General features: G+C 37.6%; 1 protein-coding gene across 3 annotated transcripts in view; it reads left to right on the top strand.

Annotated features, from left to right (window-relative positions):
- The window catches only part of LOC136871687 (uncharacterized), a 69920-nt gene extending 42581 nt beyond the window's left edge, over positions 1 to 27339 (top strand). The window contains exons 4-6 of one of the 3 annotated variants that reach the window (XR_011018039.1): positions 8012 to 8158; positions 11080 to 11240; positions 26868 to 27339. Coding sequence is in view for 1 of the 3 variants with exons in the window: in XM_067145190.2 (XP_067001291.1) it covers positions 8012 to 8158; positions 26868 to 26905 (185 nt within the window). In the remaining 2 variants the exon portion in view is untranslated. Of the gene's footprint in view, positions 1 to 8011; positions 8159 to 11079; positions 11241 to 11439; positions 13449 to 26867 lie in introns of those variants that run through there. The other 2 variants (XR_010859791.2, XM_067145190.2) reach the window with 2 other exon arrangements.
- The last annotated feature ends 449 nt before the right edge of the window (positions 27340 to 27788 follow it).

The following is a 27788-nucleotide window of genomic DNA, read 5'->3' as shown; positions in this document are numbered from 1 at the left end:
CACTCACAGCAGTTGACTGGTAACAACTTATCTACAACAGGATGGTGCCACCAAGAATGCACTCTGATGAGCATTCTACACATTAGAGATCCTTGTAAATCTAATCATTTACTCATACAATGGTATGCATGTTCACCAAAATGGGATAATATTGGACCACTCCTTCTGGGTGCTCAACATTTTTTGTCAAGCAGTGTATTTAGATGTGTCATGCGTGAGCATATGTTTAATATACTGCTTTCTATGCTACAATTTGGCAACCCTGCTACTAGGGAAGATCGTAGAAGAAATTATCCATAACTGATTGAAAAGTTTGTGGTAAACTGTCGAGGGATATACACTATAGGAATTGCTGCCTGTGTGGATGAGATGTTGGTGTGTTTTTGCAGCCGATGTAAGTTCAAGGTGTAAAAGCCGAATAAACCTGCGAAGTACGGTATAAAACTCATGTGCCTCACAGATCTAGGAATGGGTATTTCTTTGATGGCTACATTTACATTGGTAAAAATTCAGATAGACATACTCTTTCAGCTGAAGACAGAAAGTTCTCTAAACCATCTCAAGCTGTTTTATGCCTGACAAGACACATTAAGGGATTGAACTGGAATGCCACCGGAGATAACGGGTTCATGTCCATAAAACTGGTACAGGTACTAGGAGAGAGAGAGGGAGAGAGACAGAGAACTGATGTATGTGGGAACTATGTGGAAGTTTAAGAAAGAAATTCTGAAAGAGTTCCTCCCAAACAAATCAAGAGAAGTAGGTTCCTCCTTATTCGGTTTCACTACAGATTTAAATTTAGTCTCCCATGTGCCAAAAAAGAGCAAAGCAGTATTGTTAGTGTTCTCAAAGCATCATGAAAAATTCTTTGACGAAGAGACCAGTAAGACAGAAATAAGCGAATACTACAATCTCACCAAAGGTGGTGTCGATTCACTAGATGGGAAGTGTGCGAATTATAGCAGTGGTGCCAGACAAGGAGATTCTCAGCCGCAGTCTTTTACAGAATACTGGATATAAGTGGTGTGAATGCATATATCTTGTACAGTTCTTACAAAAACAACCCAGAAATAAGCAGGCTGGATTTTCTGAAGAACCTGGTACGTAAACTTGTAAATCCACAGCTTGAAAGACGAGTCACAAATCCGCAGATAAACCGGGAAGTAAGAGCGTGCATAGGGAGAGTGCTTGGAGTGAAAGAAGAAATACCTTACACAGAAGATGAAAGACTCAAGAAAAGGAAAACCTGTTCACTTTGTGATCCTCCGAAGAAGAGGAAGATGAATTACTTGTGCCACCTATGCAAAAAACCAGTCTGTCTTGGGTGTACTAAAAAGGTGTGTAATGCTTGTGCACATGAAAATTTGTGAAAGAACATACAATGAACAAATCAAACATTTTGCCCCAAAAAGAATCTCTGATTTACAAGCTGTAATATTTGACAAAATGATGTAATTTGTCTTGTTTTACTGTTCCACTTTATCAATCACATATTTTTCTTCCTAAATAATGGTTATATATTGATATATTGTAAATGATTTTTAATTAATTAAAAGTGATGATCATTAAAAAAATTCAACAGTTCTCTATTAGAACTGAATATGAGCGTAATAGATGTACTATTTGATTTTAGGAAATACAGTATTTGTATTTTTAACCCATGCTAGATGAATACCAGTATCAATGCTTTGATTACATGCGGCTGTAGGCAACAAAGATACATTGGCAGTTTCTGAGATCTCACCTCACAAAGTACGTCCCAGAATTACCACACCCCACAAGTTGATGGTTAAATATTCAAAAATCAAAATATTCTACTAATTCACCTTCAACATGTCTACTCATTCTTCTGTAAATAATTTATGCATTTGTCAATATTTGCTTTCTTCTTAAAATCAGATAAAACTCCTTCTGTTTCATATATCTTACTTTCTAAATGGAAAAGCTTTGTCATGGCAGCCAGTAATTTTGAGGATATACTAGCAAATGTACCCGTGCTTCGCTACGGTATTCTACATTGTATACGGATATCGACGTAAATAGTGTGCATGCGGTAAATAAGATTGTTTTAAAATTGCATGTCTCTTAGCCTTATCCGAGAAATAGCATGGGGAGGTCCCCATACGTTGTTTCCAATGTAAAGTGAGGGTTGCGGAGTTGTGATGATAACGGCAGGCTCACTTGCCTACTGCCATTCACAATCGAGTTGGCAAGTTTACATTATAATTGCAGGCCCCATTGCCTACTGCGCGGTCACAATCAATTTGGGGAGTTTTAGTTACAATGGCAGACCCATTTCCTACTTTCAGACAGATTACAGTTGAGGAGTTTTTATTATAATAGCAGGCAACTTCCCTACCACCAGTCAAAATTGAGTTGTACAGTTATCATTATAATGACAGGCCCTTTTTACTGCTGCCAGCCAGCTTACTGCCAGTCGCACAGAATTAGTGAGTTTCCATGAAAATAGCAGGCCACTATGCCTAATGCAAGTCAAATTCTAGATTGGAACATTTGTTTATAATGGCAGGCACCCTGACCTAGAGCTAAACACAATAGGTAGGGGACTTTCGAACAAAACTGCATGATCCCTTGCCTTCTGCAAGACAAATCGAGAAGTGAATTATTCATTAAAATGGTAGGCCCTCCTTACTAATGCCAGTTACACAGGAATTGGAGAGGGACCCCATTCCTACTGCCAGCAGTCAAAGTCGGTGTAGGGAGTACTGATTACAATAGCAGACACACCCTTTCTTAGTCGCTACAAATCAACATCAATGAATATATATAGATGGACATACGAAAGTATATGCATGTTTACAATATTGCAGATCTTCATTTACAGATTAACTGCTGCTAAACGGTATGTCATGTTGACAAAGGATTGTACTGTAAGGTGCAGTATTTAGCGATCTAAATGGCTGGTCCTATGATATTTTCTCACATCTCATCTATTCATGGGTCAGATTGAGTCAGAAACGTTGAATAGGTCGAAATTTGTGTAAGATTATCTTACATTGCATTACTTTTTGGATAATTATGTGACATAGCATTTGGCTCACATATGGGTACTGGGTGGGCCAATGTTCGTGTAGAGTTTGATCATACTATCTTTCCTGTAAGTGATTGAAAGTATGAATTATATAGGTAAAGAGTCCAAATTTACTTAAAATCAAGAAATAGAGATGAATCTAATGTATAAGCAATACAGATATGACAAAAAGCCATAAGACCAAGGTTGAAGATCACTCCTAATTCAACGAAGATTGTGCCATCCGTTATGTGATAGGACTTCCCGTTTATCCCACGAAATACCTCAAAACGAAGGTCTGCACCATCATTAAAATTGCTTCCATATTTCGATATTCTTCGGGGATAAAAAATGAAAAAATTAAAGATCTGTGAAGTTTTTTGTTCGTTACAGGCTGAAATGTATAATTTTGCCAAATTTCAATTTTCTTGCTTGTCTGGCAGATTATGCTGCAATCTGGATTTTGGGTGAGGGGGTAAAAAATATGACTTTCAGGAAATTAAACCAAAAAATATACAGAAGATAATTATTACCCCTCAAACGGGTATCTGTACGAAAATTTCACCAAAATAGTCAATGTACAGGCACACACAGTCGTTACGATTTTATTTATATAGATAGATAAGGAATCTGCTCCACGTACAACACATTTTGGCTACGTCCGCTGGACTTAACCTGCAAAACCAACCGTTTATGATATCTCACTTATTAATCCTCCTGTTGAAAAATTCACATGAGAACAAAAGTTTTAGAAATGGATTTCTATTAAGGATTGTAGATTTCGATTAATTTCGGATGTGCATATTTTGAGGAAGTGCAAAATCATCGTTCTGGTTTCGGATAAACCCCCAGTAAATTTAGGTATTCAGAAATAATATTGGCCCTAAAACCTACACAAGGACAGGTGGATTCTAAATATCAAGTTTGGTAGAAATATATTCAGTAGTTTTCAAGTTATAAAAACTCATACAATCAAACCGACAAACAGACACCAAAGTTAAGAAATATGCAGATGGTCATTATTACAACTGAAATGAATAACTGTACGGAAATTCCGCCAAAATAGCCAATGTATAGACAGACAGTTGTTGCGATTATAATTATATAGATGACAGATAAGCATGGGCACGTTTGAATATGCAAACCTTCATTTCGAGATTTACTGCTCCTAAACGGTACATCATACCAACAAACGGTTTGCACCCTCAGACATCCCTTTTATCACTCTACATGTTTGGTGTTAAAACATTTTCTCGTATCTCACATATTTATGGGTTCGATTGAGTTACGATATTTGAATGGGGTGAAATTTGGGTACATTTTCATCATTTTACATTATTTTTCACATACTTACGTGGAAGCTAGAATAATGAAATTGGGTTCGCATATAGTCATTGGTTGTGTCAATGTGCGTGCCAAATTCGATGACTCTACATTTCCTATAAGTGTGTCCAACTAAGTAATATACGTGTAAAAAGCACAAAATTTATGAACCATCGAAAAATACAGCCAAATCTACCCTATAAGGGAGAGAGAGAGATACGACAAAATATCACAGGACCAAAGTTGTAGATCACTCGAAATTGAACGCAGATCGTGCCATCCGTTTTGTGATAGGACTTGCCGTTTAGCCGCAAAATACCTCGAAATGAAGGTCTGCACTGTCATTAAATTGCCTATATTTCGATATTATTCGGCATAAAAAGTGAAATATTTAAAGAGCTTGGAAGTTTTCCGTAGGTTACCGGCTAAAACGTATAAATTTGCTTTATTTCAATTTTTCAGCTCATGTGGCAGATTGTGAGGCAATCTTGATTTTGGGCGTGGGGGGGGGGGGGGGGGGTAAAATTTAGGACTTCCAGGGAACTATAGCTAAAAATATGCAGGTGGTCATTATTACCCCTTAAACAGAAAGCTGTACGAAAATTTCGCCAAAATAGTCAATGCACAGACACACGGTTGTTACGATGATTTATCTAGATAAATAAGGAATCTGCTCCGCGTATAACACCTTTTGGGCTATGTCCGCTAGACTTAACCTGAAAACCGACCTTTCATGTTATCTCCCATATTAATCCTCCCGTTGAAAAATGCACATGAGAAAAAGGAATTAGAATTGGATTTCCAAACAGTTTGATCGATTTCCAGTCAGGTTGGTCTTGTACTTTATATATTGTGGGAGAGTAAAAATCACCATTTCAGTCCCCTATAAAACCCCAGTCCATTCCAGGAATTTGAAATGGTATAAACCTTAAAAGCTACCCTTGGAGGGGTGGATGCTAAATATAAAGTTTGGTTCAAATATCTCAGTAGTTTTCAAGTTGTAAGAAATACGCTTTATGCGCACCCGCTCTTGCGTTAAGTCCGGTGGTACTTGTACCGAAAAACGGTCCGTTAATGATATCTCCATTATTAATCCTGGTATCGAAATGATGCACATGAGAAAAAAAAGTTTAGAAATTAATTTCCATTAAGGCAGGTAGATTACCATTAAGTTTGGTTGTGTATATTTTGAGGGAGTGCAAAATCACGGTTTTGGTTTCGTATCAACCCCCAATTAGTTCACGGATTTGGAAACAATATTTGCCCTAAAACCTACCCAAGAACAGGTGGATTCTAAATATGAAGTTTGGGGGAAATATATCCAGTAGTTTTCAAGTTATAGAAAAACCAACCAACCAACCGACCGACCGACCGACCGACCGACCGACCGACCGACCGACTGACTGACTAACTAACTAACTAACTAACTAACTAACTAACTAACTAGGAAACATACCCTTGGACAGATGGATGCTATATATAAAGTTTGGTTCAAATATCTTCAGTGGTTTTCAAGTTGTAAGAAATACGCTTTACACGCACCCGCTTTTGCGTCAAGTCCGCCGGGATTTGTACCGAAAAATGGTCCATTAATGATATCTCCCTTATTAAATCCTGTTATCGAAATGATGCACATGAGAAAAAAAGGTTTAGAAATTAATTTTCATTAAGGCAGGTAGATTTCCATTAAGTTCGGTTGTGTATACTTTGAGGGAGTGCAAAATCATGGTTTCGGTTTCATAAAAATCCCCACTCAGTTCAGGGATTTAGAAATGACATTTGCGCTAAAACCTACCCAAGGGTAGGTGGATTCTAAATATGAAGTTTGGTGGTTATATATCCAGTAGTTTTCAAGTTATAGAGGGACAGACAAACAGACAAACAAACAAACAGACAAACAGACACCAAAGCTAAAAATGATGCAGATGGTCATTATTACACCTGAAACGGATAACTGTACGGAAATTACGCCAAAATAATCAATGTACAGACACACGGTCGTTACGATTTTATTTATATAGATACTTAACTCCAAGTAGATTATTCCTACTTTAGTTCCTCAATATTTCCGGATGAGTTGGCCTGCGGTTAGGGGTGCACAGCTGTGAGCTCACATCCGGGAGATAGTGGGTTCGAATCCCACTGTCGGCAGCCATGAAGATGGTTTTCGTGGTTTCCCATTTTCACACCAGGCAAATGCTGGGGCTGTACCTTAATTAAGGCCACGGCCGCTTCCTTCCTATTCCTAGGCCTTTCCTGTTCCTCAATACTCTGTGGATCAGTTGTGGCATGTTGACTTCTAGATCCCCAGATCGTGGATTAAACCTAGCTGAGGCAATCAGATTTTTGAAAGGTAGAAAGTTAATTCACACTAAGTTGTAACATGTCAGCCTATACAAGACAGGAAAATCAAAGCTATAGCAATGACACTCAAACAACTTCTCTTTATGATCACTGGTTTACAAGAAGGCTGTCTTCCTTGAGGATTGCAAACCTGCATTTCATGCTATTTCACCAAGTTAACAACCTATAACTCAGACTGTAAATGAAGCAAGAGAGGTGATAAGTCTTCCAGAAGGTACCCTCTCATATGGAACTGATTGGAAATTAAACAACTGACCTGCTAGCAAAATCATAGAGCCACACTTCTGACCACACCAACAGTACTAAACTTTGAGACTTTCAAGAGATTTGTCAATCTTAAAGCACAAGAATAATAATTCAAGAAGGACAGTACAGCCTTACCCAATAATAAACAATGCTAAAATATAAAATCCACTTGAGAAATCAACAAGAAAAGAAACCGCAGCCAATTTTCATCTTCATCATATCAATATTTTTAGTAGATGGAAGAAATCAGCTGTAGTCTATGAACAGGAACTGTCCCGACATTTGCCTGGAAGTGAAAATGGTAAACTACAGGCAACCATTCTCAGGACATCTGACAGTGGGTTTCGAACCCACTCGTCTCATGAATGCAGAGCTCAGCTCTATGATAGCGGGTTAACATGCGTGACCACTCAGCTCAGTAGACCTTATAAATATTAATTCTCTATCAAATCCTAATCTTAAAATAGGATCCCATATCTCATCTATGCCAAAGTTTTCTTATATTTTTGCTATATTATGTCTAGTACTCTTGTTGGGAAATCAGCACATTATTTACAACAACTACCGGTAACATAATTCCTTAGCTGACCTCGCGGTGTAGCAGTAGCATGCCTGCCTCTTACTCAGAGGCCCTGGGTTCGATTCCTAGCCAGGTCAGGAATTTTTACCTGGATTTGAGGACTGGTTCAAAGTCCACTCAGCCTGCATGATTAAAATTGAGGAGCTATCTGACGGTGAGATAGTGGCCCCAGCCTAGAAAGCCAAGACTAACGGCTGAGAGGATTTTTCGTGCTGACCACATGACACCTCGTAATCTGCAGGCCTTCGGGCCGAGCAGTGCTCACTTGGTAGGCCAAGGCCCTTCAGGGCTGTAGTGCCATGGGGTTAGGTTAGGTTAATATAATCCCTTAAAGATTCTTTCTACTTGCCTTTCCCAGTGTAATTTGACACTTTTCCTAAAGTAATTCTTAAACATTTATAATTTTCTTCATGAGTTTTTCTCTCCTATTTGGAACTATAAACTATGGTATATTTTTGTCTCTTCAGCTTCTGCACCGCACGTGGCAACAGTAAACCAAACTGTTGTGTATCCAGACTATCAGCAGCAGTTTACAGTCCCACCAGGTCAACAACCAGGTCATCTGCCATACACGATGCCTTCTGGATACCAATATCCACCACAACAATTACGAGGTGAGTCATGAGCAACACCATGATGATTTCAGCTAGGTGTGCATATTTGAAATATGGTACAGCAAACACTTGGTTATCTGCATTTTTGCAGGGGACAGAGTACACAGATTACAAAAAATTGTCGATGCTCAGAAATACAATATTTTGCAACCATGTTTATAGCATGGTTCTAAAATGTCAAATGTAACCTCTAATTTAGATACAAAAATTACAAATGCCAATTTTTTTTTGCAATATTCCAATTAAAAATAGAAGTGTTTTCTTACTTCAACAAATACAGTAACTTGTTTCTAACAATCTTAGTCTTTTTCAATTTACTTTATGTGGCACTGACACAGATAGGACTTACAGTGATGATTGGATAGGAGTGGGAAGGAAGTGACCATGGTCTAAATTAAGGTACAAGCCCTAGCATTTGCCTGGAGTGAAAATGGGAAACCATGGAAAACTATCTTCAGGGCTGCCGAGAGTGGGGTTCGAACCCACTATCTCCTGAATGCAAGCTGACAGCTGTGTGATCCAAACTGCACAGGCACTTGCTCGGTACATCTTAGTCTCGAGAAAATTCTTCATACAATTAAAAGTTTTCAATACCCATGCAAAAGCCTCTGTGGCTCAGATGGCAGCTCACTAACCTCTCACCCCTGGGTTCGATGGTTCAAATCCCGGTCACTCCGTGTAAGATTTGTGCTGGGCAAAGCAGAGGCAGGACAGTTTTTTCTCCTGGGTACTCCATTTTACCCTGTCATCTTTCATTCCAGCAACACTCTCCAATATCATTTCATTTCATCTGTCAGTCATTAATCATTCCCCTCGAAAGTTGCGACAGGCTTCGGCAGCCGGCACAATTCCTATCCTCATCGCTAGATGGGAACTTCATTCATTTCATTCCTGACCCAGTCAAATGACTGGTGACAGCTGTGGATTTTCATTTTCAATACCCATGCAAGGAATGTACATGTTTAAACTATGCAAAACATTTACCTGAAATAGAATTCTTGACGCAAGTGTGATAAACAGATATAACTTGAAAACAATGTTCTCTCATCCATGGGTAAATAATACAAGTATCGAGCTTGAATTATTATTTAAAGGTGTACAAATTGTACTTCAGGCTTGCCTGCCCCAAGCTGCTCTGCTGCAACTGGAAACCAGCTTAGCTTGAGAGTCAGCGAAGCAAGAGTGCACGCGTACTGAGCGCGCTAGTCATAGCAAACCAAAACCTAGGTTTCCCTAAGCCTGACAGGTTGCCTGGGACCCGTTTGGACAGCCGGACTTGAGAAGAGTGAACGTGAAGTTTGCTATCGATGTGACGTGAATGTGCCGTTATATGTTAGTGTAGCTATGTATCCGTTTAGTGCAGCTCTGTTGTAGTTCGAGGTGCAACCAGCAGGAAAATGAACAAGTCAACCGTAAAGGAAATCGAAGAAAAATTAAAAAGTGGTGAATTTATTCTAGCAACAAAACAGGGCTCAAGTATAGCATGGGAAAAATTTTCATTTTATGAACAGGTATCAAATTAGCCAGTAGGTTACTCGCAATGCAATTTTTGCAAAAAGCTACTCAGCACCCATTCAGGGACCTCAAGTATGTTGCGACATGTCTGCAAATTTGACCCAAATGTTCCATAGTCTAAAAATATTTTGAAATAGGACAAGGACAAGTGCGTGGAAATGTGCGCCAACTATTGAGGGTGAAGGATTTTTAAATTTAGGGCAAACGCTGATAGAAATGGGCAAAAAGTGTGGCTCAGTGGATATTAAAAATATTATACCCTCTCGAGTCACAGTTGCTAGGAAGGTACAAACTTTTGCGGACAAAGTGCGCAGTAAAATGCTTCCCGACAGTACATGCTATTAAATCTGGTATCTGTGCGAGTACCACTGACCTGTGGACAGATAATTACAAGGGTGTACACTATATGTCTGTCACAATGCACTATAAAAATGCAGATTGGTCTCTCAATAAGTATGTATTAATGTGTTCAGCCTTCCCTGACTGTCCAAAAACTGGTGAAAATATTCGCAGTGAATTGGAAGATCGTTTGAAAGGACATGGCGTTTCTCATGAAGATATTTGCAAATTTACATTTGTAACAGACCAGGGAAGCAATATTGTTAAGGCCCTCAGCATATACAAACATCTTCCATGCATGGCTCATATTATTAATACGGTCTTGAAGCATGATCTGAGCGAACCCTTTTTGAAAGAAAGTGTTCCTAATGTGTCAGCTGTTATCCATTCAGTGAAATCTCTGGTTTCGTACTTTAAGAGAAGAGGCCTTTGTGTGAGGTTACAATCATCGTTGAAACCGTACGTATCTACTCGGTGGAACAGTTATTTTGACATGCTGCAATCAGTTCACTCCCAGATAGATGCTGTGAGAACTGTTTTAGAGAAGGAGGGCGCCTCTGATAAAATGCTCGGTTATGATCAGGACATTGCCAGGCTGAGTGGCTCAGACGGTTAAGGCGCTGCCTTTCTAACCCCAACTTGGCAGGTTCGATCCTGGCTCAGTCCGGTGGTATTTGAAGGTGCTCAAATACGACAGCCCCGTGTCGGTAGATTTACTGGCACATAAAAGAACTCCTGCGGGACTCAATTCCGGCACCTCGGTGTCTCCGAAGACCGTAAAAGTAGTTAGTGGGACGTAAAGCAAATAACATTATTATTATTATCATCATCAGGACATTACTGGCCTGCTTATAACATTTCTTAAGCCATTTAAGGAAGCCACAATTGATCTTGAGGGTGATGAGGAGCCGACTTTACATCTGGTCCTCCCGTAGTTTTATGCCTTAAAAGCCCATTGTACTCCACAGGATGATGATGAACAGGTAATATTTCCTTTCTTTTAAATTTTAATACGTGTCTCCTGATATATCAATGTAAAAATGTTTTCATACTAAATGAATTTTCAGTACTTGAAGCTTTTGAAACAAACCGGTGGTGTCGTCCTGGAGCAGAAAATGGAAGTCACTATGTTACACAAAATTGCAACATTTTTGGTGCCTAAATATCGCACATTAAAGAAACAAAATGCAGTCTGTTTTTGAGGCAGCTCGACAAATGTGTGCTGAAGGTAAGATTCTGTGGTTATTTCTTCATCATCATCATCATTATTATTATTATTATTATTATTATTATTATTATTATTATTATTATTATTATTATTATTATTATTATTATTATTATTATTATTATACCTATGAAAATTGGATATTTTTTAATATTCTAACATTAGCATTAAATATCAATAACTTGGGCATATATATTTTCAGAGCAGCTACCCAATCAAAATAGACAAGAAGTCCCATCTTCTTCAAATGAAGAAAATTCAGTGCAACGTAAGAAATCGAAATTTGACGATTGGGCAGAAAATTTGCCAATGATACATGATGAGGTCAGTAGGTACTTGTAAGAAGGGTTTATTAGTGATGAAAATATACTGCGGTGGTGGAAGAGTAATTCACACAGGCTGCCCCGACTTGCTTGTGTAGCGAAAAGAGTGCTTAACATACCCGCTACGAGTGCCTCCAGCGAGAGGGTCTTCAGCTGCTCCGGAAATTTAATCAGCGAAAAACGTTCCCGTCTTGATACGCAAAGACTTAATGACCTCATAGTAATACACACAAATGATAATGTGTCCATGTATTAAATAGTGGTATGCAGTATGCACAGTATGAGGTGACCACAAACTAAGAGAGCAAGTGGTAAAATTACACTTCTAAACTGATTAGTTTTGTAATTATTTCTTTTGGTTTTGTGGGGAAGGGGTTTCTAAATTATTAAATGTATTTCAAAACGTTATCTATAAAATTAATATTTTAAAGATATGTATGACCTGTGCCTGCATTATGCATATCTTTGCTTCTAATTTTCTCGAATTAATAAATAATACATTATATTTATGGTCATATTTCCATCAACTGTCATTGTGTTTATTTAAATATTCAATTTTTTTGTTCAGAGAACCTACGTTTTATTAAGTAACTATTTTTGACAGAAATAAATATTATTTGTTAATTAGTTACATAAGATGTCTGAATTACGAAATAAACTTTGTAATGATTAATATAATACTAAATAACCATATAAAATAATATTTGTGTTGACGAATCCTATATAAATTCTGGCATGTAACAACCCCTTTCCTGTCTGCATTCACGCGAGTCTCACATCAGCACAATGAACGAGCAAACATAGATTAACGCAGCAGGAAGAAGAAAGCAAGCAAGCAAGCAAGCAAGCTAAACTGTGGCCTGCCCAAGTTGGGCTGAGCTTGACCTGGCCAGGAGTGCAGCAGCCTGCCTGTACTGTTGTTTACGTGCGGCTAGCTTGCCTGCCTGCTCTCTAGGCAAGCATGGGCAAGTTAAATGCGGAGTTTGTACACCTCTATTATTATTATTATTATTATTATTATTATTATTATTATTATTATTATTATTATTATTATTATTATTATTATTATTATTATTATTATTATTACTACTTGTGATGTACATCAGTTTAGTATTAGTATTATTATTATTTATATAGTCGAATGTTCATATTGTGTGTGAGGTTATGTCATGAAACATGTCCTGTACATAAATATTTATATGAGTTCAGTTAATGTCAATACTTGTAAATTAATATTATATAATTTATTCCTACCTCTATATATAATTTTTAATCCACTACAGTATTTTGAAACACAATGTAACTTCCAGAAAGGCACTAGATGATGGTAGAATATTCAGTACATTATAATCTATGTATTAGGCACTCTAGAATTTTTGAGAAGGTATGTTTTTGTAATGTAGCTTTCTAGAAGCCTGGCCAGGCACATAAATAAGGAGGTGATCTTGATGATAACGACGAGTTATTGTTTAGTTGACTTATGGTGTAGCAAGAATATACTTGTGACATGCAGTGGTCGCAGTCTCCATGTTGAAGCAATAGGCAGTAGTTTAAAATGGTGGCCTTGTTAATGTTCTCGGAGTGAAGGGTTTTGTTTGTGATACTGTGATTAAGGTTATGTGTGTGTTAATTTGTCAATAGATGTGAATAAATAACTGTACCAACTGAGAGCATTTCATGTGCATCTTTGTGGATACTGTACATAATTCTCTATGTCCTCTTTTTCTTTTCTCTGTTTTTCCTCTAGGGATAATGCTTTCATTCCTGATCATGGTTGCCAAGTAATATAGTTGTCTTGGCATATCTGAGGCACTTTTTAAGGAATACAAAAATAATGTATTTCCATAGGAAACAGATATATCCGTGACTTACCATGTAAGCCCATATGGATATAGTACGCACAAACAGCAAAATTTTCTTACTTTGTACTCTATCTTTTACTAAGCATGGGTCTAAATTCACTTGCTATCATTATAAATACGGTATGTTACTTTTTAACAGTTCAACTAACCTTGACCTCTTAACATTTCAATGTACAGTACAGTACTTTTCCAGAGCATTTATGGAAGAAAATCATTATACAATATTATATAGTAGGAAGGATCCACTTTTCCATACTCCGTTGTTAAGTTGAACCAAATAGAAGTTACAACCTGTTCATTTGGGACCGGTTTCAACACATTTGAAGTGTCATCATCAGCCAATTAGTAAAGCAGCGCAAAAATTAAGACATAAAGATCCAAAAACAACTAACACAATGTTCACAGACAAAAAATTAACAATATTAACGTCTTCATATGTGAATGCAGCATAACAGGATTGTACTAGACCTGCTTATGAATTTCAACTAGATTTGTTTCGGCACGAAATAGTGGTGTTCTTTTCACTCTTTTGACTGTGATCATTGTGTTATGAACATCAACTCAAATTGCTTCGACATGAAATATTGTTAATTAGGCAGTTTATTTATTTATTTATTTTATTTATTATGGCTTCTTTCATGTGGCAAAGTTAGGGCATATGGCCCTCTGTTACACTTAACCACAATACAACAAATAATATTAAGGCTGCCTATTACTAATTATACTACTTATACTATTCCCTAATTAAGCTTAAGTTACACACCCACACAATATGCAGCTTATTAGCATATCAACTCATTAATTCAGTCCTCTTTTCTATCTCACACAGACACTTGCACACACACTTACAATGTACACACATATCAACTACTTACTTTTACATTATATAAAACTAACAGAAACAGTTCATCCCACTATGTGTGGGGGCGGTAGAATAACACACACAGTACCCCCTTCCTGTCGTAAGAGATGACTAAAAGGGGATCCAAGGGCTCTGAACTTTGAAGCGTGGGTTGGCAACCACAGGGCCCTTAGCTGATTCCTGGTGTTGCTTCCACTTAATTGTACCAGGCTCCTCAGTTTCATCTATCATTCTGACTTCCCATGGTCAACTTGTTCTTTTGTGACCCTGACAGTATTAGAGCAATCAAAGAAATATTTAGCCACCTAATTGATACTTTTATTTGCCTTTGGCAATTTTATAAAATCATTAATAGTACATGTTTTTACTGCTTTGCAGTCATCATCAGCTACATTCACATAAGCTTAAGTGTAAATAAGGTAAAAGTATGCACAATATACTGTATGTTCTCATATTAGATTTGATAATTTCTCACGGGAAACTTAACAAATTCTGTCAATTGGGGGAGGATGGGGGTGATGGGGTAGGTTGGAGGGGTGGAGAAGAATGTTTATAAAGTGATTAATAACTTGCCCTTAACTAAATTACTGTTAAATTCTCTTCTTCCAATAAGAAGATAAAACATTTAAGTGTCTTTTTTAGCTTCCTCTTGGAAACGTATTTGAAAAACACCGATTAACTTTTCACCAACTAACGACTTAAGATGTTATTAAAGTATAATTACATATTCTTAGCTAAAATATTAATAAAAACATATGTCAGCTTCCAGTCGAATAGTTAAAATCTTCTTTTTCAGTTCCATTGATATTTGTGCTTGAAGGCTTGTGGAAAAAGCTGATCAACTTGCTTTTCATATTGCCAAAGGTAGATTCTTAGAATGCCCTTGCATCTCAATGTTGGGACATGTTAAGAAGTTATGATGTCCATTGACCTTATAATTGGGCGGCTTGTAACACGATCCTTGTCTGGATTCAAGACTTTACTTCTCGCTATCTTGGGTGTGGGTTTGTGTCCTCCATCCTATTCCAGATTATACCAGATTGAGGATGTTCCACACAATCTCCGGAAAAGTGGTAGCAGAGTGTGGTTGAACAAGTCTCGATAAAGCCCCTTTTGACGGCACCTCATAGAATTTGAAACCAAACTCTAAAAATTATTTAGTTTCTGGAATTTTCAAAATGTCTGGTTCTCGTGAAGTACTTGCACCTGGGTTCTTGCACAAGGAGGAATTAATTTATGAACTTCTAATTAGGAAAGTCCAGTCTGGTGGCACAGTTGCGGCAGATATTGCCAAACTTAGAGAATCTTTAGAATTTCCCATCTGTATTGTGGTATTTGGAGAGAAAGATATTGATGAGGTTCTGTCCACCATCATGGATAATACCACCAGGCTAGTGTCTGTTGTTAGTTTCTTTGAAGTAAGGGACCCTTCTACCAATCAACTTAAGCACATTCAAGCTAGACTGGTCCATTTTTACAATAGGGCTAGGTACCTATTGTCTCTGAAATTGAAGGATGATCATGCAAAGGAAGCTAGTAATTTGTTGGAACATCTTTCTGACATGTCTAATGTCTAATTGGGTTAGTCAATTGTTATCCAGGGCTACTGTCACCTAGGTGACGTGTGTTAGGCCTCTCCCACTACATTTTGGTCTGGCTATATCGCCGTAGAAATTTGCGTCTTTTGGAATTTAATTCCAACTTTTTTTCCGCTAAGTTACTATTTTCTGTGCGGCTCTATGTCACTAAGTTTCATTTGTATCCTCTCCACCCTAGGAGCTATATTCTATCCTTAATGTCTTGTGTATTTAACTACTTGCCATGAGTTATATTCTGGAGTCCCGTGTCGGGCCACCTTTGGAGCGAGTCTAACTGGGGGCTCGTTTTCTCTCCAGCCAATCAGATCTCTTGACTGGGCCTGGAGTGGCTCCTGCTTGGTGTGGGCTAGCCTGCCGAGCAGAGTTGATTGTTCACCATCATGCGAGTCAGTTGTGTTTTGTTGACGCATAGGTGTCTGGCTTTGGCCTACTCTACCATGCCTGGATAATCCATTTGGCATGAGGGTTTTCTACCCTCATATTTACCGATTTTTATTTTGGCGGAGGACATCCTCATCTTTATTTATGCTTCCTGAATTTCCTGGGCCTGTGTGATAACTGTGTTACAAACGCCAAGGCGTTGGTATCTATCTAAGCACATCATGTAAGTCATTGTAATACCAAGTTTATCCTTCCACCTGGGGCTGGTCAAAAACGACTTTTGAATTTTATTTTCTCTTTAGAAATGATTTGTCTTTTGGATCTAAAGGAAATGATTGCAACCTTCATTCGACCTACAGTCTAATTAAATTATCTAAAACATAAATTGTAACTAACATGTAATAATTTCATTATGAATTATACTGTTAAAACCTCCTAAAGATTGATGGTAAATCGTATCCTGTTAAAGTTGCTACATTCTACTGGGTAATAATGTTTAGTCATTACTATTATTATTTATAAATTTGGATATTGCAAAAACTGTATTCATGAAATCTATTTAAACTTTGGTGGTATTGAGCTACTTTAGGCGTAATTCATTTATGTTATAAAGACCACGTGAGATTTTGTCCAGGAATCGGAATCTCTATTTTGGTTTCGGATTGTGTGCTATTCTTTTCTTTTCTTTTATTGCTGTTTGTGCATTCCTTTTCTTGTGATTCTTTGTTTCTGCTTTGGGTTTATCATACTGTTGTCACTGTTTTGTGATTGGTCATTTCTGGGCTTAATGTGCATGTTGTCATCCCCATGGCAACTGCAACCTTGGTGATGATTATTGATTTTGATTAGAGTGGGCGTGCCCCTAATTATTTTGAGCTGTTTTTGCTCTTGCTTCCTGGTGAAGATTTGTGAATATTCTCGTCCTTATTGTGACCTGTTTAATTAATCTTCCTTATCTTGGTGACCCATTGCTGTCTTGGTGACAAGTGATTTACACTTCTGAAAAGTGTGTTTGAGATCCGATCTCTTGGGAAAATCTCTGTGGCCTCCTTTACTATGTTCTGATGTGAACAAAATGACAAGAAGCAAGTGGTGAACTCTTGAATTTAATTGTAATGTCAAAAGCAATTAATTAAACTGGGAGATAAATGTATTAATTTTACCAAAAAGATTTACTGCAAGCTTTATGAATCGAGACCATGGTCCTGTTAAACCTTATATTCTTATAGGCAGTTCTCATTGGCTCTTTAACTTATTAATCCATTAATTTACTGATTTTAATTCATTCTTGCTTTTTAAATTAGAGGACGTCTTTTCCTTTATTGTACTTAATAAATTTAATTTATTAATTCATTAATTTACTGATTTTAATTTATTCCTGCATTTTAATTGAAGTACCTTTTCACTTGAGTTACTACTTTGGTCCTCGTTTAGTTTTTAAATTATTAAATTGGTTATTTTGAGTTGTGACTAGCATTTTATTTGAGGACATTCTTCACATTTATGCATTGTAATTTATTCCTTTCACTAATTAAATAATTATTTTGTTTACCAAAAGGAAAAATCTCTTGTCTTTTATTTTGAAATATTTCTTACCATACCAAACATGTTTACTTGATCTTCACTTTCTCTGGGCTGTGTCCAGCTCTTCCACATATTGGTGAGTATCTTGTTGTTTAAATTTAAAATTTTGTTTTTTTGTATTTGGTATCCTTTGTCCTTGTTTGACTTGTGCCAGCAAGGGACGGTATGGCTGGTGCAATAAATGGTAGCAGAGCGTGGTTCTTACTGCTAGAAGTGACCATGTTCCAACTGTAAACTTGATTACAGAAGAGGACTCTAGTAGGTCTGTTGAGAGTAGGAAATCGGTGGTTCCATAACAAACATCTGCCCCATCGGAACAAGTGTCTGATCATTTAAAACAACTTCCACCCTTCTTTATCAGTAATGCAGTGTTTGAACCCTCTCAACCTCCAATGCCATCCCCTATTATTTTGCCATGTTTTAGCAGCTTGCCCCACCGCTTAGCCATGTTGCTTGTGGGAATATCCAAATTCTCGGTAAATTCTATTAATCTTCTTCTTCTTTTCCTACCGCTTTTCCCACACCTGTGGGGTCGCGGGTGCGATCTGTGTCGCACATGTGGATTTGGCCCTGTTTTACGGCCGGATGCCCTTCCTGACGCCAACCCTATATGGAGGGATGCAATCACTATTGCGTGTTTCTGTGGTGGTTGGTAGTGTAGTGTGTTGTGTGAATATGAAGAGGAGAGTGTTGGGACGGACACAAACACCCAGTCCCCGAGCCAGAGGAATTAATCTGAAGCGATTAAAATCCCCGACCCGGCCGGGAATCGAACCCGGGACCCTCTGAACCGAAGGTCAGTATGTTGACCATTCAGCCAACGAGTCGGACTCGGTAAATTCTATTAATGATGTGATTTTTTTAAGATTCCTAGTTGAATTTCAAGATCATTCTTTGGTGTTCGCTCTCTCTTGCTTGCAAATTCTCCAAATAATTTAGCCCTATTCTGTAGGTGTACTTGCAGACAAAATTGTGAAAGCAATAACTGACAGATCTTCTACAGAAGACTTCCATGCCCGTCTTTTGGCTATCTTCATTCCAGCTAGACTTATGCCATCTCTAATACAGAAGTACTACTTCTGAGTCCAGATGTTGGACGAGAATTTGGCCGATTTCATCCAAGACATAAAGTTCTATACGAGGGTATTCGATCTCCATGTTCCCGAAGATCAAATTGTGCAAACCATTGTTGAAGGAATTTCTCCATCTTATAGGTCGTACTTATGTTTTGCCTCTCGATCTCAAACCTTCTCTGAACTCGAGGCAATGGCCATGTCAGCCGAGGTAGTGATGTACGCTGACACCTTAAGAGTCGGTAGGGAGCCCCCTCTGTCATCTAACAGTTCGCGGCCATCATCTCACCGAACCTTCCCTCCGCGCAAGTGTTACCGGTATGTGTGCGGATCTGCAGAACATCTTCGGAATAAGTGTCTCTTGCAAGTGATGAATATCATTATAGTTCCGTACTGAAGATACTATACTTTTAGGATGCTAATTAATTTATATTTTACCACCTATTCAATACATTAATATTTTAATACAATTAGGAATTGATCATTGTTACTTTATGAATGTGAGACATGTTTTGCCTTTTATAGAAGGCATCATCAGTCACTGTACTTTCTCAAGGTTAAATCAGGCACCTCATTTAAAATTAAAGTATAATTACTAAGATCTAATATTAACATTTTTACTATAGGAACAGTCTAAGGAAAAGTATACAATATTTGGTATTAATGTGTATAACAACAATATCAGCCGATGGCTGTTGATTACTAGTTGTGTAAGGAACATATACAGTGCTTAGAAGCAGTGGTCAGATTTAAATTTTTTTAAATATTACATTATTTGGAATGTTAGGAAATATAATTACTGTACTAAGTTTAATATTAACATATTTACAAAGGGAGCAGTCTAAGGAAAATTAATACAATATTCAGTGTGTCAGGGCCTTGGCCCAGAGTTTTCTGGAACTTTCCTCTCAGCTATAAAAGCCAAGGGTTGGTGAGTCATGTGGTCTGTATGCTCACTCCAGTCTAGAGTGTGTTCGTAATGGAGGCTGCCTCGTCCATCTTCGGGAGGTCCATCAGCTCAAGGTAATGGCAGATTCTGATTAACATGTGATAGTCTTTCAAAGCTAGCTAGAGAGGAAGGTTTCAAATCTTTAGTAATGTAAGTTTTATTTTCTCAAAAGTACATTTCAATCCTTAAATGTAAATTTCAAACTAGTCGAAAGAACTTAAATCAGGGAATAGAGAGTAAGGTACCCTCTTGTATTCCCTCTCAACTTGATATTGTGGTGACTATGATTTTGTAACCTTTAAAATCTATCTAGTAAATTCTGGAATTTAAATATTTTTCTGCATCTAGTCACCTCTGTAGTATACAGGCTTAGCCTCTGTAAGGTCGGGCCATAAGCCCAAATAGGGTTTTAAGTTTTTCATGTAAATTTCAAGGATTGCAAGTGTTTGCCTCCTAACATTTTGAGGTTTGGCCAATAACTTTAACCTTTTGTTTTTTAAATAAGGCCAGGTAGAATGGGTACTTGTTACCTCTGATACAGTTAACCTGATTCATTTCATCTTAAGGCAAATCAGACTGTTGAGCAGTTAAGACAGTAAATACTGTCTAATTTTGTTAAATGTAGGTTGGGCCTTTGATAGACCCGGAAAGTGTAAATTTGCAGAGCAAAGAAGCTCTTTCACTGATGTAAAAAATTGGGAGATCTGTCTCCTTGATTGTTGGTTGAAAGGAGCCACAGCACTCATGTAAAAATTTGTAATTAGCTAGCTTCAAGCTCAAAGTTGTTAACTGGTTATTAGTTGACTGTTCTGATTGTTACCCTAGCTCATGAGCTAGATTTTGTACCTGATGTACTATAAGCTTGGCAAAGTGTAAAGTTCAAAATTTGAAAAGAAAAACAAAGATATAAGGAAGAAATATAGCTCAAATTTTAAAGTTTTAAATTAATCTTCTGACTCTTCTATATCCACCCACTCATGCCCACGCCTTCTTTCACCTCCACATTCCACAGAATCCCCGGAACAATGATAATATAAACATTTATTACATCCTCCTACTAAAAAAAACATGTATTGAATAGGAGGATATAATAAATGTTTATATTATTGTAAACGTTTAACTGTCACTATGGAATGAATTTTATAACCTGTAACTTTCATGTCTGTTACTTCTAACTTACGAATAAGATATCCTGAGTACACCCTGCTTCCAAAAAGTAAAATTGGTCTAAAAACAGACCAATGTAAGGATAGTTTTGTCCAGGAGCTGACTTCCTTCTTACAGAATACTGCTGATCGCAATTGCGAGATCACATAATTAGCTTTACTGCACCATGATTCAAACTTACTATACTACCATCCTGGAAGAACACACATCCTAAATACTTGAAATTATCTACCTGTTCCAGCTTTGTATCACCAATATGATATTAAATTCTCTTGGATTTCTTACCTATTGGCATCAATTTAGTCTTGGAAAGGCTAATTTTCATACCAAACTCATTGCACCTATTATCAAGTTCCATGATATTAGACTGCAGGCTTTCGGCACAATCTGCCATTAAGACCAAGTCGTCAGCATAGGCCAAACTGCTTATTACATTTCCACCTAACTGAATTCCTCCCTGCCACTTAATACCTTCAGCAGATGATCCATGTAAACTATGAACAACAGAGGTGAAATATTACAGCCTTGCCTAACCCCTATAATAACCTTGAACCGAGAACTCATTCTGCCATCATTTCTCACTGCAGCTGAATTGTCCACATAAATACCTTTGATTTTAATAATCTACCATTAATCCTATAGTCCCCCGGTACGGCGAACATCTGCCTGGGTACTCTGTCATATGCCTTCTCTGTTGTTATTTGAGTCATCAGGCCATAGACTGATTTGATACAGCCGTCCATGCCTTTCTATCCTGTGCTAACCTTTTCATTTCTACATAACTACTACGTCCTACATCTGCTCTAATCTGCTTGTCATATTCATACCTTGGTCTACCCCTACCGTTCTTACCACCTACACTCCCCTCAAAAACCAACTGTACAAGTCCTGGGTGTCTTAAGATGTGCCCTATCATTCTGTCTCTTCTTCTGGTCAAATTTAGCCAAATCGATCTCCTCACACCAATTCGATTCAGTATCTCTTCATTCGTGATTCTATCTACCCATCTCACCTTCAGCATTCTTCTGTAACACATAAAAGCCTCTATTCTCTTTCTTTCTGAGCTAGTTATCGTCCATGTTTCACTTCCATACAATGCCACGCTCCAGAGGAAAGTCTTCAAAAACATCTAATTCCTATATCAATGTTCGAGGTGAACAAATTTCTTTTCTTAAGAAAGGCCTTCTTTCCTTGTGCAAGCCTGCATTTTACGTCCTCCTTACTTCTACCATCATTAGTTATTTTACTACTAACAATATGCATCTACTTTCTTTAAAGACTTCATTTCCTAATCTAATATTTCCTGCATCAGCCAACCTTGTTCGACCGCACTCCATTACTTTTGTTTTGGACTTATTCATTTTCATCTTGTATTGTACCATTTATCAATTTCTCCAGATCTTTTGTAGAGTCTTACTTATGCCAGCTCCTCACTCTCATCTATCTTATCTGACATCCCTTGGTCAGCTCTTGTTCTTTTCCGACCCAAACGGTAATAGGTTGCGAGGCCTCGGGAGTCTTTCATTTCACACCCCACCCCTCCATGGCCCTTGCCTTCCTTTGGCCGATATCTTCATTTTTAGAAGTGTCTTCCATTTTCTCTAGATCTACGAAACATGAATATAACTGTCTACTCCTCTCATAGCATTTTTCAGTTACCTGGTGCATACTGAAAATTTGATCCTGCCAGCCCTTTTGTAGTCTGATAGTGGTGGTGGTGATTTTCTGAACAAATTAGTAAAATAGGAATAAAATAATGGGTGCACCTATTCAATACAAAACAATGCTATAATATTAATTACAACATTTAATTATTAAATGGAACTGGTTTCAACGCTTATTCCGCGTCATCTTCAGCCAAAAAACTTTGAAAATGGACATTGACATACTTAAAATAAATGTACAAAACAGTGCACAGTACACATGAATATATAATAACCTTGTAAATGATTGAATGGGTTGAAATTGAAATGATTAAGCGTGATGGGAGATCACTTCTTACAACACTAGTTTAAAATTAATAAAAGTATAACACCATTCCTTAAATCACTGCTTAATTTTGAGAGTCACTTCATGTTCTGGGTTCAAATTTGCGTCACCAAAGTTCAATGTACAAAAAGAGTTTGTGTTAATGTTCAAAGAACATGTAAACGTCTTCTATGGACGAGACATATGAAAACAAAACACAAGACCAAAATGGCCGTATTGAGTAGTTAGAGGGGCTGATGACCTAGATGTTAGGCCCCTTTAAACAACAAGCATCATCATCATCATCATCATTAGTGGTTAGATGGCTTGAGATTTAAAATAAGTATGGCCTAATATAATACTGAATGAAAATAATCTTAAGGAAATTTCACCAAGTCTTGAATAGCCGAGTAAAAGTTTTAAAACTGTAAGGAACTTAAGTCCAAATTCAAAATTCACTTTCAAAATACCGAGCATGTACCAGTTTAAAAATATATATTATGTTCCTTCTTAAAACATGACGTAACACTTTTAAGCCTAAAAGGAACTTAGAGATTCCAAGTTCTGCTTTGCGTTAACAATTTTAAAGTGTGAGATGATGACATGTCAATTTTCAAAGGTAAGAAAAATGTCTTCTCTAATTGAAAACTCACATTGACGAAACTTTGGATGAATTTGGCTTTCTTCTATGAATTTTAATTTTACTGTAACTTGTAAGAATTCTGGATTCATGTGTCCTTTGAGCCTAACTCTTACTTAGTGAAATTTCCTTAAGATTATTTTCACTCAGTATTATATTAGGCCATACTTATTTTAAAACTCAAGCCGTTGAACAACTCAGTATGGCCATTTTGGTCTTGTGTTTTAAATGATTTAAGGAATGGTGTTATACTTTTATTAATTTTAAACTAGTGTTGTAAGAAGTGATCTCACATCATGCTTAATCATTTCAATCTCAACCCGTCCAATCATTCACAAGGTTATTATATACCGGTATTCATGTGTACTGTGCATTGTTTTGTATGTTTATTTTAAATATGTCAATGTCTGTTTTCAAGGTTTTTTGGCTAAAGATGACACATAATAAACATTGAAACCAGTTCCATTTAATAATTAAATGTTGTAATTAATATTATAGCATTGTTTTGTAGTCAATAGGTGCACCCTTTATTTTGTTCCTATTTTATTCTCAGTTCAATACGGATATATAATGAAGTTTTTAAACTTGAACAAATTAGTGGAAAAGAAATTTTAAATAAAAAACAAAATTATTTATTCAACAAAGGAATTTGGAAATGCACTACAAAATAAAACAAAAAATTATTGAATTAGGCCGAAAAATTACTAACAAATCAAAAGGGAATCTGTGTTCCCTAAGTAACAGTACACTTGTAATTTATATACCCTTGATTAATGCACTGTCGCACATAAAGCGGATGACGAGATCACCAGTAGTCGCATCATCGGCTAGTGTGCGCTTGAGTGTTTCCTGCAGGCTGAGGCTCCGTCTTAGGCCAGAGAAATTGGTGCACTCTGTGTGGATGTGGGCCACGGTGAAGTTAGCACCACAAGAACACACTGGGGGGGTCTTCCCCCTTCAGGAGATAAGAGTGCATAGATCGTAAATGACATATCCTCAGCCTACACAAAACTATGGCCTCTCTCCGTGAAGGTCGGAAAGAGGACCGCCACACGGTAGTTGCCTTCTTAATTGATCTCAGCTTGTTGGGAGTTCGGATAGCCAGTCACTCCAATTCCCAGGACACCAAGATGGTTCGACGTAGCTGAGAACAAATATCCTTAGCAGGTACATTGACAGGTCTTGAAGGTAAAAGTACTGCTTCCCTTGTAGCTTCATCCGCAAGTTCGTTTCCCACAATCCCAACATGGCTTGGAAGCCACGTGAAAGTGAGTCTGGTGCCAGCATCACTTAACCTGTCTGACTCGTTGGCTGAATGGTCAGCGTACTGGCCTTCGGTTCAGAGGGTCCCGGGTTTGATTCCCGGCCGGGTCGGGGATTTTAACCTTCATTGGTTAATTCCAATGGCCTGGGGGCTGGGTTTTTGTGCTGTCCCCAACATCTCTGCAACTCACACACCACACATAACACTATCTTCCACCACAATAACACGCAGTTACCTACACATGGCAGATGCTGCCCACCCTCATCAGAGGGTTTGCCTTACAAGGGCTGCACTCGTTTAGAAATAGCCACACGAAATTATTATTATTATTATCATTTAACCTGGCTAGAATGTCACGAATCTGCTGCACCAGTTGGTGTGGTGAGAAATAGGTTTCAATAGACTGCAGAGAGTTTAACGAATCGGTACATATAAGAAAGTGGCTTCTTTCATCACCCAGTGCAAACTGCAGAGCTTCTAAGATGGCGTAAAGCTCTGCAGTATACACACTGCATACACTAGCAAGCAAGATCTTCATACTCATATCATCAATGATGAAAGAGCAACCAACTGCCTACCTTAGTCTGCATGATCAGCCATGACTCGTCAACACTATACTCCACATAAACCCCTGCACACACACACTTTGAATAGAGATACTCATACCTTTCAACTGACACATCCCAAACATCTGGATGACAGTGGAGTCCTCTGTTTTGTAAACAGGACCTTATTGCCATAACAGTCCAATCCCTATCCCTCCATGTATGCATTTGTACAGTGTAGTTAGGAACATCTGAAGACATGACCAAATATCTTTTTTGAGTATATCAGATTTCTTAAAAGAAATTCTATCAACTATTTCTACAGAATTTTTTTCTAATACAGTAATACAACTTACTGTAGGATGAGTATTAAGAATTTTGTTATGTGATGCAGATCTGAAGTAAGCTCTAATTGTTACAACCAAACAAGTTCATGTTCAATGCGGGGAATTGAGCATCAAAAATAATGATGTATTCTTCAGAAAGATTATTTATAGGCTGCCTCTGTGGTGTAGTGGTTAGCGTGATTAGCTGCCACCCCCGGAGGTCCGGGTTCGATTCCCGGCTCTGCCACGAAATTTGAAAAGTGGTATGAGGGCTGGAACGGGGTCCACTCAGCCTCGGGAGGTCAACTGAGTAGAGGTGGGTTCGATTCCCACCTCAGCCATCCTCGAAGTGGTTTTCCATGGTTTCCCACTTCACCTCCAGGCGAATGTCGGGATGGTACATAACTTAAGGCCACGGCCGCTTCCTTCCCTCATCCTTGCCTATCCCTTCCAATCTTCCCATCCCCCTACAAGGCCCCTGTTCACCATAGCAGGTGAGGCCGCCTGGGCGAGGTACTGGTCATACTCCCCAGTTGTATCCCCCGACCAAGAGTCTGAAGCTCCAGGACACTGCCCTTGAGGCGGTAGAGGTGGGATCCCTCGCTGAGTCCGAGGGAAAAGCCGAACCTGGAGGGTAAACAGACGATGATGATGATGATGATGATGAAGATTATTTATTTGTAGCTTAACTTCAATACCCAATTTTGAACACCAGAAGTGGGCTGTTATAAATGTAGCAAATTGAATTAGTGACAATTTTTTTTTTAAATGCTAATTTTACTTGGTTGTTCTTCATGAAATGAATTCTTTCTGAAGACCTTTCTTATACAAGCTCAATTCATAAAATGATTTTCTGAAGATTTCGTTAATGCACTATTACTATTCTTAATATTATAGGTATTTCCAAGATTAATGTAATCTCAAGATGAAACAAATGTGTTTGTATGATGTGAACATTACAAATTTAAGACCCAAAGGATTTCATGGTAAAAAAATAAATCTATAACTATAGTCACTTTGCTGAATGAATACATTGATTATTTTCAATCTTTCTAATTTTGACTAATACCTTCCTTCTTTTTTAACAGAGCTACCACCAGCATATTCATCTCCAAACTATAACTAGAAGATGCCATTTATATCAGAAGCCAGAAAAGGAGAGTCGCCAAATCAAAATAAATATTTCAATATTGCCAGTTTAAAATGAAGTTGGAGCCAAAGTACCATTGAAGCAAATGTTGAAATATGAATCTGATTGATCTCAAACGTTTCTTGCTATACAAATTAATCAATAAATGTATGAAATTCAAAATATTGTAAAGTTAATATAGCCAGGATTTGAATGCAAAATGCATTATCTTTTCTACTTAACTAATTGCAAGTAGAGATTATATAATTTGTATTCACATCTTAATAAATAATTTGATCACTGTTTGAGTGTGTATATAAATACTTATTAGTGAGGAGGAGGATTTTATAATTTTTACAAGAATGAAAACTGTATATTTTACAAATAATTGTCATTAAACTGTCAACTATCACCATTCTATCACTGGCAAATGACTATATTTATTTACTTGCATAATTTCCCCTCCAAATTTTTTTAGGATATTTAAAAAACATCTCTTTCCTCATTTCTTGCATTAAGAAACTGGACAATCCAAGAATCTTATAAATACTGTTGTGTTTGGGAAGTCCAAGGTTTTTCACCATCCCTTTTGATTACATGCTATGCCTGCCTTCCTCCAGGCAGGAACAGAAAAAAGGAAACAAGTAGCGGCACACAGTCTCCCAAAGCAGCGATTCGAGTGTGGTGTAAATTGAAGTGTGAAATGGGACGACAGAATAATAGTTGTACATACTCTGTCGCTGAGACTTAACCCCCATTCTGCCATGTTCAGTCACACTCAGTCCGCTGCCTGTTTTGTTTGTTACATTCAATTTCTGTTAATCACAAAGTTCTTTTTTTTAATCTTCAGATATGGCAGCACACGTATCCTGAAAAATCA

The sequence above is a fragment of the Anabrus simplex genome, chromosome 4, assembly GCF_040414725.1.
Source record: "Anabrus simplex isolate iqAnaSimp1 chromosome 4, ASM4041472v1, whole genome shotgun sequence".
Taxonomy (NCBI): Eukaryota; Metazoa; Arthropoda; class Insecta; order Orthoptera; family Tettigoniidae; genus Anabrus; species Anabrus simplex.
Note: the sequence above shows the minus strand (reverse complement) of the source record. Positions and strands in the feature narration are given on the sequence as shown.